Source organism: Lynx rufus, unplaced genomic scaffold (assembly GCF_022079265.1).
Source record: "Lynx rufus isolate CCGP_SWC_20201006 ecotype Redwood Valley unplaced genomic scaffold, mLynRuf1.p SCAF_5, whole genome shotgun sequence".
NCBI lineage: Eukaryota > Metazoa > Chordata > Mammalia > Carnivora > Felidae > Lynx > Lynx rufus.
In genome coordinates this window covers 153,705-169,593 of record NW_025814867.1, presented here as the reverse complement: position 1 = coordinate 169,593, position 15,889 = coordinate 153,705, and the positions used below count along the sequence as shown (strand labels likewise).

Here is a 15,889-nt window from a genome sequence, read left to right as displayed (position 1 = left end):
ACTGATCGGCGACGCCGGCCCGGCCCACGCTTCGCCCCCGCGGCCGGCGGCGGGTCCCTGTGACGGGAAGCCGCCGCTTATAGAGCCTCCTCTTTGTCCAGTACCCTTGATCAGCCGTGCCTGGCCAGGAGCCGGGCACCTGCCGGTACAGCGGTTGAAAAGGGCAGACGTGGCCAGGTGAGCGGCGCCGCAGAAGCCCTGGTTTAACGCGAAATGTAGGTGGATGTTTTCCCAACCTTGCATTGAAAGACAATAGGAAGCGTCAGAAGTGAGAGACAGTCTCGAAATTTCAAACGTCAAGTGACACTTGGAGACTCGGAAGTGCAGATGAGATTAGCTGCTGAGCATTCGGAACTGTTAGAGAAGTAGGAAAATGATCAGAACTTTCTACAGGTGTGGGATTTCAGAGCGGAATTAACGGATTATTTTAAAGTGTTTTGTTTGTTTGTGTTTGTTTTTTCCTTACAGGAACTGAAGCCTAGAGAGAAGTAGCTTACCGAGGTTCCTGAGTTGCATGGTGACTAGCCTAGACCCTCTGGTTACAATGAAGGTGCTGATTCTCAGAGTTTTACATATATAAACTGGATACAACTTTTCCCCCCACTTCAGTATCAGCTGAATGAGTCACATTCATTTGTCTAGCAAATGTTTACCACTGTATGCCCTGTACGCACACCTATATACAGAGAAGACTGGGAAACAGCCTTGCCGTTTGAGTCCTTCCACAAAGTGGGGGAGACAGCAATGTAAACCACAAACAGTGTGAGAAGTGCTCTCGCAGAGGTTTGAATGAAAAAGGTGCTGTGGGCCCACTGAGGCAATAACCACACTTAAGCCTCGAGAGATCAGGAAGGTTTTCTAGGGGAGGTGGTTGAGTAGAAAAAGGTCTGGCATTTTCTGACTCCATTCGGTTCCTTTCCTTTGGTGGCTATCTAGCAGGAGGGTGTGAGTGACGAGTTGTGCATAAACTAGTTAAAACAGCAGTGTTTCAGTGAGAAGTAGAGAGAGGGAGACTACCAGCTCTCTTCCTACATGGGACAATCAGGAAAGCACTCAGGAGAAAATGGTATTTGTTTTGGGTCTTGACAGATGAGCAGGAGTTTATCAAAAGTTGAAGAAGAAAAATCCAATCAGGGTAAGAGTGTATGTGATTCTAGCTGTGTCTCTGGAGCGTTAGTCTCAATCTATGTTGTGCATTTCTGTCACAATAAAGAAGAGATTTGAGCATTCACTTCCAACATAGGTTTATTTACTTCCAACATAGGTTTACTTACAAATTAAATATATGTACTGTTTTGCGAATTTCAGTACACATAAGACATATGCTAAATAGGAATTAAACAGCAACTTACTATGTTCTTATATACTCTTTGCATCGCCTTGCATATTCCTCATTTGGAGATCATTACAGCCTTTCTAGTCTGGGCATTGGAGAGAGTGTTAGAGGGTGTGGCTAGAAAAGAGGCCCAAGGCCAGGTGGTAAAGGGCTGTGAATGCTAGTCATAGACATTTAGGTTTTATCCTGTAGATGATGGGAGCCACTGAAAAGTTTAAGAAGGCAAGTCACTTGGAGAGATGCTTAGAGAGACTGCCCTGATTGTGCCCTTTTTCTCCCCCCGGAGCTTTGGGTTTTAACTGTGGATGGTCTGTCATCAGCCTGGGACTGAACACTTTGGGACTCTGATTTCTCTCTCGGTGTTTCTGTAGGTGACACCCCATCACCCTATTCCCCCAACTCTGAAAAACAGCTCCTGAAACCTGAATTCTAGAGCATCATTTTAATTGGACAAACTGCAGCTGAAACAAGCTTCTCTTTGAGGTCACAATGGCCACCCAAGGCAGGGGAACTTTAGGCCTCATCCCTAGGGGTGCGGTTCTGCAGAAGCAGGAGTGGCGCCAGACCATGAAGCAGGAGCCAGGGAGCCAGACCTGGGGTCAGGCCTGCAATCTCCAAAAGAACCACCCTCCCGTCTGTGAAATTTTCCGGCTCCACTTCAGACAGTTATGTTACCATGAGATGTCTGGGCCTCAGGAGGCACTGAGCCGGCTCCGGGAGCTCTGCCACTGGTGGCTCATGCCAGAGGTACACACTAAGGAGCAGATTCTGGAGCTGCTGGTGCTGGAGCAGTTCCTGACCATTCTGCCTGGGGAGCTCCGGACCTGGGTGCAGCTGCATCGACCTGAGAATGGTGAGCAGGCTGTGGCTGTGGTGGAGGATTTCCAGAGACACCTCAGTGGACCAGGAGAGGTGAGCAGATGAGTCTAGAATGGCCTCTGGAACCCTTCTCTAGTGCTTGGGCTAACCCGGGAATAGTAATTCTCCGTTCCCTAAGATCTAGGCTGGTTTGCCCAGAGGACTCCTAAGCTCGTTCCATGGATACAGAGGAAATAGTTTTTGTGCTTCAAGCCAAAAAACAAAAATGCACATCCCAGCCAAGTTCTGTGCATCAGTTTGTGAAATACTGTGTCGTGAGCCTAGCTTCAGCCTAGAGATCCACACAGTACTCCTGGCAGGTAGAAGATCAACACGCTGGTTAGAGTGGGGGAGTATGGTAGGGAGAGGTAGTTTTTGGGGTGTGTTGGTCACATGGGCCTTCACTTGATAAGTTCTCACTGCTCACTTCCTCATACTTTTCAGAGTCTGTTATCTCTCTTGCTGTCTTTTAGGTTTCTTATCAGAGGTGATATTTCAGGGCATCATAATCATTTATTTCTTTTCTAGCTTTCCAAACCCAACTGAGGTCTCTCTCTCCTTTTTTTTTTCTTTTAATTCTAATTTTGGTTTATCCTATTTCCTAGAGTTCTTTCAAATTTAAAGCCAAGGGAATTCAAATCAGAGGAAAAGTTGGAGAGTCAGCAGTGTGTCAACAGTGGAAAATCTGGCTTCTAGGACAACAGAGGGAACTAACTCTGTGACCATGTGTATCAGTCAGGGTTTAGCCAAAGAAGCAAAACCAGTAGGAAATGATATATATTATATACTTACATTTGTGTATATAGTTACATTATTGCCACAAAATGGCTTATGTGGTTATGGGGACTGGCAGGCAAGTCTGAAATCAATAGAGCAGACCATCAGGAAGGGCCAGCTGGAATTCAGGCACAAGCTGAAGCTGCTGTTTACATGCAGAATTACTTTTTCATGGAACTTCTAGCTGTGATTTTAAGGTTTTGCAACTGATTGAATCAGACCCATCCAGATGATCTAGGATAATCTCCTTTACTTAGAGTAAACTGAGTATGGATTTTGATCACATGTACAAAATACCTTCACAACAACACCCAGATTAGTGCTAAATTGACACATTAAAAGACTATCACACATGGTAAGTTAGCTCTTACGAGTCTAAAATTGCTCTTATAACTAACTGAGTAGGGTAGATTAGGTTCTCCTCTACTTTTACTCCTTTGTACTTTACCAGGGAAAACCAGTATATGAAAATTCCCAAGTACCCAGCATATCATTGTATTCATTGCTTTAAAAAAAAAAATAGTTACAATATTTAGGCCTAGGGAATCAATTCCAGTTGATTGGAGTCTGAGGACTAGACTTTTTCCCAAGAGTACTGGCCATGCCCATTTGGCATTAAATCCATTGTCAACCATTATTTCTTTGGATACGGAAGTAAACGCAGGGATAAATCAGCCATCACCAGGATCTAGAGAGCAACTAGGTTCAACCATGGGCAGAGACTAGTGGCTGAAATGTTCTGAGTGCCATTTAGTGAGGAGGGTGGAAGGAAATTTTCCCTCTTTCCCACCTTCATATGCTTAAGCTGAAGAGCATGTTCCTTCCATCAAAACTTAATCTTTTATCCAGGGAGCCTCAGAAAAAGGTGACTAAGTCAGAAACTCGAGAGAGCAACTTAGAGTTGACAGGGCAGCTGAACAGTCTTCGCTCCTGCCTAGGAGTAGGCTCTTTGGACTCTTATTTCTTACAGCCATTATTGTTGGCTTGTTCTCTGACAGGGAGGACATGAAAACGGGACTGTCTTGGGGTGCCTGAGTGGCTCAGTCGGTTAAGCATCCGACTTCGGCCAGGTCATGATCTCACAGTCCCGTGAGTTCGAGTCCTGCATCAGGCTCTGTGCTGACAGCTCAGAGCCTGGACCCTGCTTCAGATTCTGTGTCTCCCTCTCTGCCCCTCTCCCTCTCCCACTCATGCTCTGTCTGTCTCTCCTTCAAAAATAAATATTTAAAAATTTTTTTAAAAAAAAGAACACGGGTCTGTCTTTCCTAGCATAGGCTCAGAAAATGTATTTATGGCTAAATGAGTAAACAAGCTTTTTCATGGCAGTTTGCCAGGAGGAGATTAAAGAATATCAGGGCAGATCAGAGTCATTCTGCTCAGCAGGAGTGAGCATGTGCAAATGTGCACTTTGAGGCTGAAGAGGGTTGTAGGGTAGTCCTTGCTGGGCTGTAGAATCATGCAATTTACAAAATGCTTCTATATCCTGTATCTTATTTCAGCTCCTAGCAGGCTTAAAAAATATGCAGAGAGTAATCATCTCCATTTGACAAGTGATGGAAGGACAGAAAAGTAATTGATTCATCTAAGATGGCAGAGTTAGTGAATGTTCTCTTTGTCCATGAGATTTAGGCGAAGTGTGGTTATTGCTAATTACCACCGAGTGTGGGAATCAGAATTTTTCAGCTCCCTAGGTTCTAAGCCACTAGTTTTTCCCTAGTATCTTGCTGTTGAATGCCATCTTAGAATGAAAATTGGAATGGGATTTTCTTGCCTACAAAGAAAAGAAACTTAGGAGTTTCTGAGTCCTATATAATAAACAGGAACTGGACCAGCATTTAATTGTTGGTGAATTTCAAGATTGTGTTATCACAATGCAGTTAGGTTCTATCTTCTGCCAGTACTCAGCAATTGTATGTAAGAGCTGGAACTCCCATTTATAAGACTGCCCAGTGGAGAACCTGGGCACCACAGACTCCAGGGAGCCTCTTGGTTCTGTCACTATGCTGGAGAGATATACAATAAAGGAATGAGTCCCTTCATATTTCAGCAGATGTAACCCAGTGGGGCAAATCCAGCAGGGTTTGTGAAGAAGTTATTTGCACCTACGCACCCAAGCTGTACTATGTACGTGTTAGTGCAAGCAGGTGAACCTATAAACGTTACTCATTTAGATAGTGTCTTAGGTTTTCTGCCCCAAATGCTGGTGAAAAAGTAACCGTAAGACTGTGCGGAGATGGTGTGATGACAATAGACAAGGGTTAGAAATACCTATGATCTGAGGTATTTTCAAGGTCTCTAAAGATTGGTGCTATCTGATCTTATTTGACTTTTTATATAAATTATTTTGGAGGCATAGTACATATTGACAACTGGGTTTGCAGGTAACTTTAAAAACTAGTATTAAGTATTGAAAGGAAAAAAAAAAGTATTAAGAGAAGGTCAGCAAATATTAACACCAACATTAGGCCAAGAATTGTTCTAGGGGCAAGTGATCATCACAAAGTTCTTACCCTCAGACAGCTTATATTTCATTGGGGGATAAATAGGCAATAAAGGCATAAATAGGATAATTTAAGGATTAAGACATATAGAAAATGTAACCAGGTTATTTGAGAGATAGTGACTACCCTTGCTTTGTCAGTATGGTCAGAGATGGCCTCTCTAAAGAGGAAACACTTTCACTGAGAGAAATTAGAAACACTGTCGTGGTTTGTCAGCACTATTTTGGGCCATTGCTTCTGCTGTCAGCTTCAGTAGCATTATATATGCACATATATGTACATACATCTATCATTTTTTATTCTCTAGGTACTTTTTTTAAGTTTGTTTATGTTGAGAGAGAGAAAGGGAGCAGGGGAGGGGCAGAAAGAGAGAGAGAGAGGGTCCCAAGCAGGCTCTAAGCTGTCAGTGCAGAGCCTGACATGGGGCTCAAACTCAGAAATTGTGAGATCGTGACCTCAGCTGAAACCAAGAGTTGGACACTTAACTGACTGAGCCACCTAGCGCCCCAATTTCCTAGGTACTTCTGATTGGCCTTTTCTGTAGGCTAAGGTCACAGGGAGTATACAGAATTACTCTCCTGGCTCCTTTTTCTAGATTGTTCTTCGTAAGCAAATTTGTGTGTGAAGAATTGACAAAATGGAAATGGTTTTATAATCTGGTCTTCAAGCTCCTACCGACAGGTTCAACAGAGGGATAGCAAGCAGAATTGCATGCTATAGATTGCGCTTTGACAATTTTTCCCCCAGAAGGCTGTACTGTTGGGGCTGGAACGACATTGGCTGTTCTTTTCCTGGCTTTCTTTTGGGGATGTTTCTTAGAGGTTTTGGGTTCCATACCTTGAAGGGCACTCTTATGAATCCAATCATAATACTTTGTTCCTAGGTTTCAACTCCTGCACAGGAACAGGAAATACATTTGGAGGAGACCACAGCCCTGGGCACATCAGAAGAATTTCTTCCTACCTCGCCCCTCAGTGAGGGTTCAGCCCCTGAAGCCCACCTGGAGCCTCCTCAGGACCCAGGGACATACCTCCTCCACAATGGGCACTCTGGTACTCAACTCCCAGCTCTGGCTTCAAGTGCTGCCTCCCTTTTCTCCTCAAGTCTCCTTTCCTTTATCTCCCTATCTCCCACCCTATTGGAATCCCTCAATGTCCTGCCCTCTGTCTTTCTTTCCTAGTAACTTTGTCTGTTCCTATTGCTTATTCTCCAATCATTCATGTATTTAGCAAGTTTCAGTCAAGCACATGTCATAGGTTAGGCACTGTTGGGGACCAGAGAGATATAGTACACAGTCACTGCTTTCACAGAGCTTGTTATCCAGTTGGCAGAGAGTGAGTCGTAACTGCAAGAAGAGGCATTTTGTAAGATACGTTGAGTGACATCTATCCCCAGGCATTTGATGCCATGAGAGTGAACATAATGGACATCACAAACATTGAGAAAAATCACTGTGGGCTGGAGCAGATAGGGGATGCTTATTGGAGAAGGAAGCAGTGGGATTGAACAATGAAAAATGGGGTAGCATTTGAAGGGGAGAGAAAAGTGAGAGGCACTAGAGCAGAGGATATGAACAAAAACTGTAAATGAGGGTTCCTTGGACCCCAGTGAAGTGTAATGAGGAAGGACTATTTTTCAGCGCCCAGGGTCTGCTTATACAGGGCCTTAGGGTTGACGCTAGGAAAATTTTGGTGGGCAGGAGTTGATGTGTTAGAAACAGTATTTCAAGAGGACTATTCTGACATGTAACCATTGTGGATTGAATGGTAAGACCAATGGCTTAGAGCATCTGTAAGAGGCTAGTGTGCCAGAATGGATGTGAGGCAATTGTTGTCTGAGCAATGTTGAGTGGAATAGAAATTGACTGATGTGACACACATAGGAAGGACGAATCCAAGAGACAGTGGAAAGGAAGAATTAGGGGGTTTGGCCAGTGTATGGATTCACTGACAGAAAGAGGGAAGTCAGGAAAAGAAGATGGTCAGAACATCCATTTTTTATTTTGAATTTGAGGTGATGAGGGACACCCAAAGGTAACGTCCTGTAGGTGACTGGAAGCTTCTGATAGGAGTCTAGGAAAGAGCTAGGAACTGCGAAAGCAGCGTTAGAGCATTGATAGTCGGTGAGATCTCCGACAGAGCAAAAAGAGATGCTCTGAGGTCTGAGAGCCTCCAGTGTCCATAATGAGAAGGCAAGAGAAGGAAGTGAAACCAGAACGAGGGGCCAGAGATGTGAGAGGAAAAGCAGGCTGGGCTGATGCTAGGGAAGCCATGGGGAGAGAAAGCGGGCAGAAGTATAGCTTCCTTCAGAGAGGTTGAAGCGAGTGAGGGCTGGGAGGAATGGCCAGCTCTCAGTTTGACCAAGGACCCTCTGCACCCTCAGAAAAACGCCTGCCTGGAAGAGGGATGAGAGGCAGTGTGTGGAGCCGCCTGGGTTCTCTTGAATCCACTCACTGGGACACAGACCTTACTGGAGCCAAGGCAGGGCTGTCCTCATAGCTTTCTTTCCTCCGTCAGGTCAGTGTGCTTCCCAGGTGCCTGCCGTTTCCCAAGCTGGGAAGTCAGGAGACCAGGCAGCAGCAACTGTGCTTCGGATGGTCAGGCCCCAGGTGAGCTTGAGTCTGTCTTCCCTGAGTTCCCAAGTGTGTGGTGCAGGAACAGCTAGCACTCATCTCCGGGCCCTGGCCCATTCTGAAAGTGCTCCTGTGGTTTCCCAGCCTGATCGCACCCTCTGGAACTGGGTCCTGCCTGCTGAGTTCATGAACTCTGTTTCATCCCAGCTTCTCTCCCTCCAGCACCCCTTTGCCCACCAGGGCCCCACCCTGGGCTCTGGGTACCCTGATGTCTCTGCCCTTCAGGCCGGGAATATCCCTGAGCAATAGAAGCTTGTCGTTCCAGGGTTCTGCAGCGTACGAGTTCCTGTCTGTGGACTATACCGAGAGGAAGTGGAAAGGTCCGGCACTCAGTCAGAGAGCCGTGTACCGGAGCCTCATGCCGGAAAATTATCGCAGAGTGGCCTCATTGGGTAATGATTCTGTTCCCCAGTAACGTAGTCTGCATTCTATACGTTTTCTTTGCTATGTGCTTCTTTTTCAAGTTTTTATTGCAAAAAGCTGCAAACGTAAGACAAAGTACAGAGAACAGTGTAATGAACTGTCACGCACCCATCACTCAGCGTTCTAATTATAAGCAGTGTCTTTATTTCACTTTTAATTGAGCTAGGTGGTTTGGTTAGAATTTGTAGTTGTAAGGAGTAGGGAACCACTCATGTTATTGTAAGTCCTGAGCTGTGTTACTTCAGTAAGGCTGAAGGAATGGAAACCCTGATCAAACCTGCCAGCTAGACCATCCTTTGGGAAATGGGGCCCATGGAAACTGGGCCCTGACCCAGAGCAGCACAGGGTCCTCAGCAACAACAGCAAATAATTTTTATGCCAGGGAATGTGGTAGTTGCTCCCTGCTTACCTGTTTTCTCCTTCCACGGCTACCTATTTTCTTCACTCCGAACCTTTTGTCCTCTCATGGCATCTTCTTGATTAGACTTTCTGTTCCCTCATACTTTTTGCATGCCGTGGCTCCTAATGGCTTGGCTTCTCTCCTTGCCTCATTTCAGCTTCGAGCTCCTACTTGTTTTTATTTTCTTTATTTTGCCCCATTTCCAGTTGCAGATTTACTTAGAGAGGGACTCCAAGGGTGGTTCAGCCATTAAGTATCATCTCTATTTGGGCAGACTTTGCTCCTGGCCACAGCAGAGGCTGATGTGTAAGGTACAGAGAAGCTACCCTTGGGCCTGGTGCCCTGGTCAGTCGTGGTCTGAGATGTAATGAGACCAGTTGTCATGAGGCACAAAGCATGGCTGCCTCAGCTTCCCCTTCAGGAACGACGGAGGTGGGACAGCTTCCTGGAGGGGGATGTTTTGGGGGCAGGTTCTCTGGATGGCAAGTCTAGGACAGTAGCCAAATCTGAAGAGGGTGGGTGGGCTTAGGAGCCAAGGAGCCCGATATCTATAACTTTCCATGTGCTAAAATGCCATGATGGGTTGTGGCCCTGCTTAAGATGTGATTAAAAGGAACCAACATTTTTGTGTTTAGCTGTGACTGATTGCCTGCTTCTTCCCATCTTTTCTAGATTCCAAAGGAAAGATTGAACTGTTCAGTTTCCTATGATTCCAGATGACCAAGATACCAAAGACATATTTTGAGTCATATTTCAAATTATCGATCCCTTTCTTAATTTTCGTAGGAATGCAGTACTGCCTTCTACCAGTTCAGTGCCCCAGGGACTAGAGGACCCCCACTTTTAGAGCCCTGCTGTCCCCTGCATGCTTTTCTGAACCCGTGGCTTCTCTGAATCTTGTCATTGTCCTCACACGTGAGAATCACTTTTTTTGGTCCGTTTTTTTCCGTATTGTGCTTGCCTACACTGTTTCTCATATTTGACTTGAGGTATTTGCCACTCCTCTCTCCCCTCAATATCTTTGCTGAGAACCGTGGAAGCAGACAATGGCGTGGTTGGAAAGGATGTTAGAGTTCATCATTTTACTAAGTGACTTCTGTAAGATCACCCGTCTGTACAGTCTGTTCTCTTGCCCTCCAGTTGCTCTTTTTTTTTTTTTCCTTTTAAGTTTATTTATTTATTTTGAGAGGGAGAGAGAACGCAAGTTGGGGAGGGGCAGAGAGAGAGGGAGAGAGCATCCCAAGCAGTCTCTGCTCGGCATGGAGCCCAACACATGGCTCGATCCCACGACTGCAAGATCACGACCTGAACCGATGTCAAGAGTCAGATGCCTAACCGACTGAGCCACTCAGGTGCCCCTAATTGCTCTTTTGAATTGGGTAATTAATTGGAGCAATTAAGAGCTATCAGGACAGACCTCTGTGCACTCCCTTCCCCCCCCCATCGTCCTTCCCCTCTTCATCTTTCTGTCCATGAAGAAAAACTTGAGCTAGTTCCCACTTTTGTCCTGTTCTTACTGTGTCGCCTCTTAATGTGTCCCCTAATGTGAAGGTTTTTTCAGATACGTAGATCCTGATGATTCTGTTTCCTTAATAGGATGCAAAATGAATAAAAGTTGTTTTCTTCTCTCTTTTGGCAGCAAATGAGACTAGGATGGAGTGTCCAGATTTGCCTGCAAAGCAGGAAGTTTCTAAAGGACTGGGGTCATCTGATGGGACATCAGGAGGCCTCTGTGGGGTGGTTTCTGGGGAACCAGAGGCAGGAACTGCCTGTGAAGGTGCTTTAGAGAAGCTGGAAGGGCAACCGTCAGATGAGGAAGGGAGCAGATTGGAAAGTGATTTCTTCAAACTAACACACAAGGATAAAGGTAAATCCACAAAAGATGGATGTGATGAATATAAGGATCCAAATCTGTCCTCTAGTGCTACAGAACATCAGAGAGTTCTCAAGGGACAGAAATTTTACCAGTGTGATGAATGTGGTAAAGCTTTCAGTCGGAATTCGCACTTCATTGGGCACCAGAGAATCCATACTGGAGAGAAACCCTATGAGTGTAATGAGTGTGGGAAGACTTTCAGGCAGACCTCTCAGCTCATAGTTCATCTCAGAACCCATACAGGGGAAAAACCCTATGAGTGCAGTGAGTGTGGAAAGACTTACCGACACAGCTCCCATCTTATTCAACACCAGAGACTCCATAATGGCGAGAAACCATATAAATGCAATGAATGTGCTAAAGCCTTCACTCAGAGTTCCCAACTAATTGACCACCAGAGAACCCATACTGGAGAGAAACCTTATGAATGCAGTGAGTGTGGTGAGGCCTTTTTTCGGAGTAAAAGTCTCGTTCGACATCAGGTACTTCATACTGGTAAGAAACCTCACAAGTGTAGTGAATGTGGGAAAGCTTTCTGTTCTAATAGAAATCTTACTGATCATCAGAGAATCCATACTGGCGAAAAGCCTTATGAGTGTAATGAATGTGGCAAGGCCTTCAGTCGGAGTAAATGTCTTATTCGACATCAGAGTCTCCACACTGGGGAAAAACCATACAAATGTAGTGAATGTGGGAAAGCCTTTAATCAGAACTCTCAACTTGTTGATCATGAGCGAATTCATACTGGAGAAAAACCTTTTGAATGTAATGAATGTGGTAAGGCATTCAGTCTCAGTAAATGTCTTATTCGACATCAGAGACTTCACACAGGTGAAAAGCCCTATAAATGCAACGAGTGTGGAAAATCCTTCAATCAAAACTCACACCTCATTATTCACCAAAGAATTCACACTGGTGAGAAGCCTTATGAATGTAATGAGTGTGGGAAGGTCTTTAGTTATAGCTCCAGTCTCATGGTACATCAAAGAACCCATACTGGGGAGAAACCCTATAAATGTAGTGATTGTGGGAAAGCCTTTAGTGACAGCTCACAGCTCATTGTACATCAGAGAGTTCACACTGGAGAGAAGCCCTACGAGTGTATTGAGTGTGGGAAAGCCTTTAGTCAGCGTTCCACATTCAATCACCACCAGCGAACTCACATCGGAGACAAACATTCAGGTCTGGCTCGCTCAGTTTCTTAAGGCATGATTTTCCAAGGAACTTTGAATTAAGCTTTTTTTTATAAGAAGGATGCTCATCCTGATCTCTTAAAACTGCTCCTCAAAATGTGCCATTCTCTGCATACTTTCTGGTGGGTCATGAAGGTAGGAAAGTGGGAGTCAACAGTGTAATCCTTTCTCAGTCTTGGTAAAGTAAGGACTACACATTTCATGTACTTATAAGTTCATTTATTCGTTTGTCCATTCTTTCATTGGATTTGTTGAGAAATCCAGTTTCTTAGTTATGTATCCCATAATCAGATTGTGTGCTTCTCAAGGACAGCGATTCTATGTTTCTTAGTGTGCTACATCTCCTCCATTTTACCATCTGCATAAGTCACTTTCCAAGTCAGATTCATCTTTTCCTTTACTCTTGGCAAAGGTTCTCCCTATATAGATTTTAATTTTTTTAATGTTTATTTATTTTTGAAGGAGAGAGACAGGACATGAGCAGGAAAGGGAGAGGGGCAGAGAGAAAGGGAGACACAGAATCTGAAGCAGGCTCCAGGCTCCGAGCTGTCAGCACAGAGCCTGACGCAGGGCTCAAATTCATGAGCTGTGAGATCATGACCTGAACCGAAGTCGGGTGTTTAAGCAACTGAGCCACCCACGTGCCCCATCCCTATAGATTTTAAACTTCCACAATAATCCAGACCTTCATCACCTGTGTTCCCTATCTATAAAACCTTTTCTTCCTGTTTGCTAATGTATGTCCCTTAGATCCTTTCAGATCCCTCTAATCACTAAAAGGCTTTCTTGAAGTCCTCTGTCATTCTTCTTAAACATCTATTTTTTTGACCTTACTGCTTCCAATTAGCTGGTGCTACAGCTGGTGCAACTGTTGTTAAACTACCTTGTCAATTATTCTCAGTGTGTATGTGTATACTTTCATATCAACTTATTGTAGGCCCTTTGAGGCTAGATATGATATGTATTTCTTTTAGCATATAGATAATTTTCATATAGTAGTTGTTTAATAAATAATTTTTAAAAACTCTATTCTCTAGGTGGACCATCCTTAAATTGGGCCTGATATCCCTGTTCTCACCCCAACTAGAGTAGAAGCTTCTAAAGATGGAAGCAGCATCTCATTGTAGAATATCGCATTTGGGGGCCTTATTGAGAACTTCCCCATGTATTCTGGACATCTCGCCACCATTACTTCCTTGTTGGTTTCTGGTACTTTATTGTGTTTAGGAAGTTTCCTTCTATTCCTGTTTTTAGAAGAAGCAAGATAGTACAGTAGTTAAGAACACTGATTTTGTGCCTAGTACCCTAACTAAATCCTGGCTTACCACTCATCTAGGGTATGTGGCCCTGGCCAAGTCACTTAGCTTCCTTGTGTGTCAGTCCTTCCATCTGTAAACTAAAGCTATGGTTGTGAGGATAAAATTAGTTCATTAGCAAGTATAAGGCATTTAGAACAGCTCTTGGCACATAGTACCCACTATAGCAATGATTACACTTAGAGTTGCTAAATTCTATCAAGTTTTTAAAAAATGTGTTGGTGTATGTCATCTATTCTTTTTGTAATTCATATTTTTTTGACAACCTTCCAAATAATTGAAGTTTCCTGGAAGTCCTGGAATAAAATCCATTTGTTTGTGATGATTTTTTTTTTTTTTAATGTAGAAAACTAGATTTAATTTACTAAGGTTTGGCTGGCTTTCCAAAATGTATATGGAAAGTTTATTTCTCTTTTGTTTTCTGAAATAGTTTGCATAATGTGGGAATTATTCATTGAAGGCTAAAAATAGTGGCCAGATTCTTTTTTGAGGAGGAGGTAATTGGGAGGGACATATCTTTAGCAACATTTTGATTCTTCAGTGGTTGTAGTCTTTAGATTTCTCCCTCTGTAAATTTTGGTAATGTATATCCAGAAATCATTTTTACTGGACTGTTAAGTAGTGGCATAAAGGACCCCCACTTTATTTTTAAAAATTAGTGTGAATTTATACCCGGGAGATAGTTTAAGTGGTCAGATATGACAGTAAAGGTGCTAGGAGCTGGACACTTAATTGTCTTACCTCATATGCACATTATCCTCTTACCTCTTATGCACAGAAAGAAAATATTCCACACCTATACTCTACATCCCCAACCCTAATTGTTCCGCTTTTAAATCTAGTAGGAAAGGTCAAGAGACTATGGGTACTAAAAAGTTACTGAGTTAGACAATACTCAGTACCCATTTCTGTACTAAATGGGAAACATTTCTGTCAAGGCATTGACCTCCTGCTATGAAGGATACTTTCATGAAAACTTTCACTTCATGAAAACCTCTAGTTGTTAGGGACAAATTGTGAGTATTCACAAGGTAGCTTTTGCTTAATGGAAAATATCGTCCTCTGACTCTAACGTTAGGACATTTTCTAGCCTGATGGGGCCTCATGGAAGCACTTGTTCCAGCTGTATAAAGAGAAGGTGTCATGTCAGCTGGCTCCAGGTAACTAATGGTACAACTATTTGATCTAGAATAGGACAATGTAGATATTCCTTACTGAACCACAATAGTCTTCCCACTAATGTATGCACAGGGCTACGTAAGATGAGGTACAGATCCCCTGTTAAGGCATGTGAATGCTTTACATGAAACCACAGTAGGAAAGAGCTGTATGATGACCCACCCCTTTTCTGACCTGTGGGTCTTCCTCAAGTGTTGCTTGGTTAGGAATTGTTGGCTCATTAAAAACAATGATAATCTTATAATCTAACAGGCTTTTCCTCCAGATCCCTTCCAGTTGCATTGTCTTCTATATGGATGATACATTTACAGATACCCAGTTTCCCAACTGAATGCCAACTTGGTGCCATATGGATTGTGGATGGAGATGAACAGAGTCAATAGTTATCCAATATTTGGCTATGGTGAGATTATTAGACAAAGTAATCACAGGACAATATATATTCCCCTTAGACTGAAGAGGGAGTGGTAACCATAGCTGCATGCTCAGGGCCATGGGGCACAAAGGTACATGGTCAGCCTTTAGATTGTATACATTAATTATATACTTTGAGTCCCATTTTGGAAAAAAATTGAAAAATGTTATATCCCCTTACTGAGACTCTATGTTGCTGTCTATGTCTGTGACTGTCTATGTTGCTTCCCAAGGGTGGAGGGGCCAAAACAAATGCAATTACATCATAACTGTAGCGGCCCTGGCAAGTCATAGAGCATGTCCTGATGTCAAGAAGACACCACCAGTGAAACTCTCCAGTCAGCATTCAGGCTGCTTTGGCAGTGAGCAAAAATTGGTGACACTCAAGCTTTTCCTTGGGAACCACCACACTGGTGCCCTTAGGATTTGGGATGTATGCGGTCTGTTACAGGGGCCATTTATGGAAAAGGTGGTCATGGCAGCTGCCATGGTGCTAAATATTAAACCACTAACAACTGTATTCTCTGAGCTGTATGTTTATTATGGACATCTATCCTAGTGAGGAGCACTGGAGCAATGATAGTTGTGGTTTTTCTTTAAGAGACCTTAGAGAGCCACGTGGGAAAAACTAGACAATTCACCTCGTCTCAGGGGTTCCCTAAGTTTTCTTCTGAGAGTGAACATGTGGGATACTTGAACAGTAGGATCAGGAACAGCTGGGCAATTCCCAACCGTCTGCAGGAATAAGAGAAGTTGCACATCTGGTCAGGGGCCTCTGATTTGTCCAGAGCAATATGCTAGAGTCAAAGTTAATGAACAGCTTGTAGTGGGGCAGAGGTAAAGGTGTGCCCCTACCTGCCCTGTCCCAAACAAGAATCTTTATGCATTCATCTATCAATAGCACGTTTATTTATTCGTCTATCAATGGACACAGATTGCTTCCATATCTTGGCTATTGTATATAATGCTACAATAAACATAGGG

At 43.8% G+C, this 15,889-nt stretch overlaps 1 protein-coding gene across 6 annotated transcripts in view; it reads left to right on the top strand.

The window, feature by feature from the left end:
* LOC124526042 (zinc finger protein 660) overlaps positions 1-15,889 on the top strand; it is a 28,450-nt gene that overhangs the window by 169 nt on the left and 12,392 nt on the right. Inside the window, exons 1-8 of one of the 6 annotated variants that reach the window (XM_047098745.1) lie at positions 32-177; positions 469-550; positions 1,708-2,248; positions 6,356-6,524; positions 7,989-8,080; positions 8,370-8,496; positions 10,567-10,794; positions 11,118-11,211. In XM_047098745.1, coding sequence (XP_046954701.1) covers positions 1,826-2,248; positions 6,356-6,524; positions 7,989-8,080; positions 8,370-8,496; positions 10,567-10,794; positions 11,118-11,128 — 1,050 coding nt within the window. In that variant the 5' untranslated portion in view covers positions 32-177; positions 469-550; positions 1,708-1,825 and the 3' untranslated portion in view covers positions 11,129-11,211. The other 5 variants (XM_047098742.1, XM_047098750.1, XM_047098741.1 and 2 more) reach the window with 5 other exon arrangements.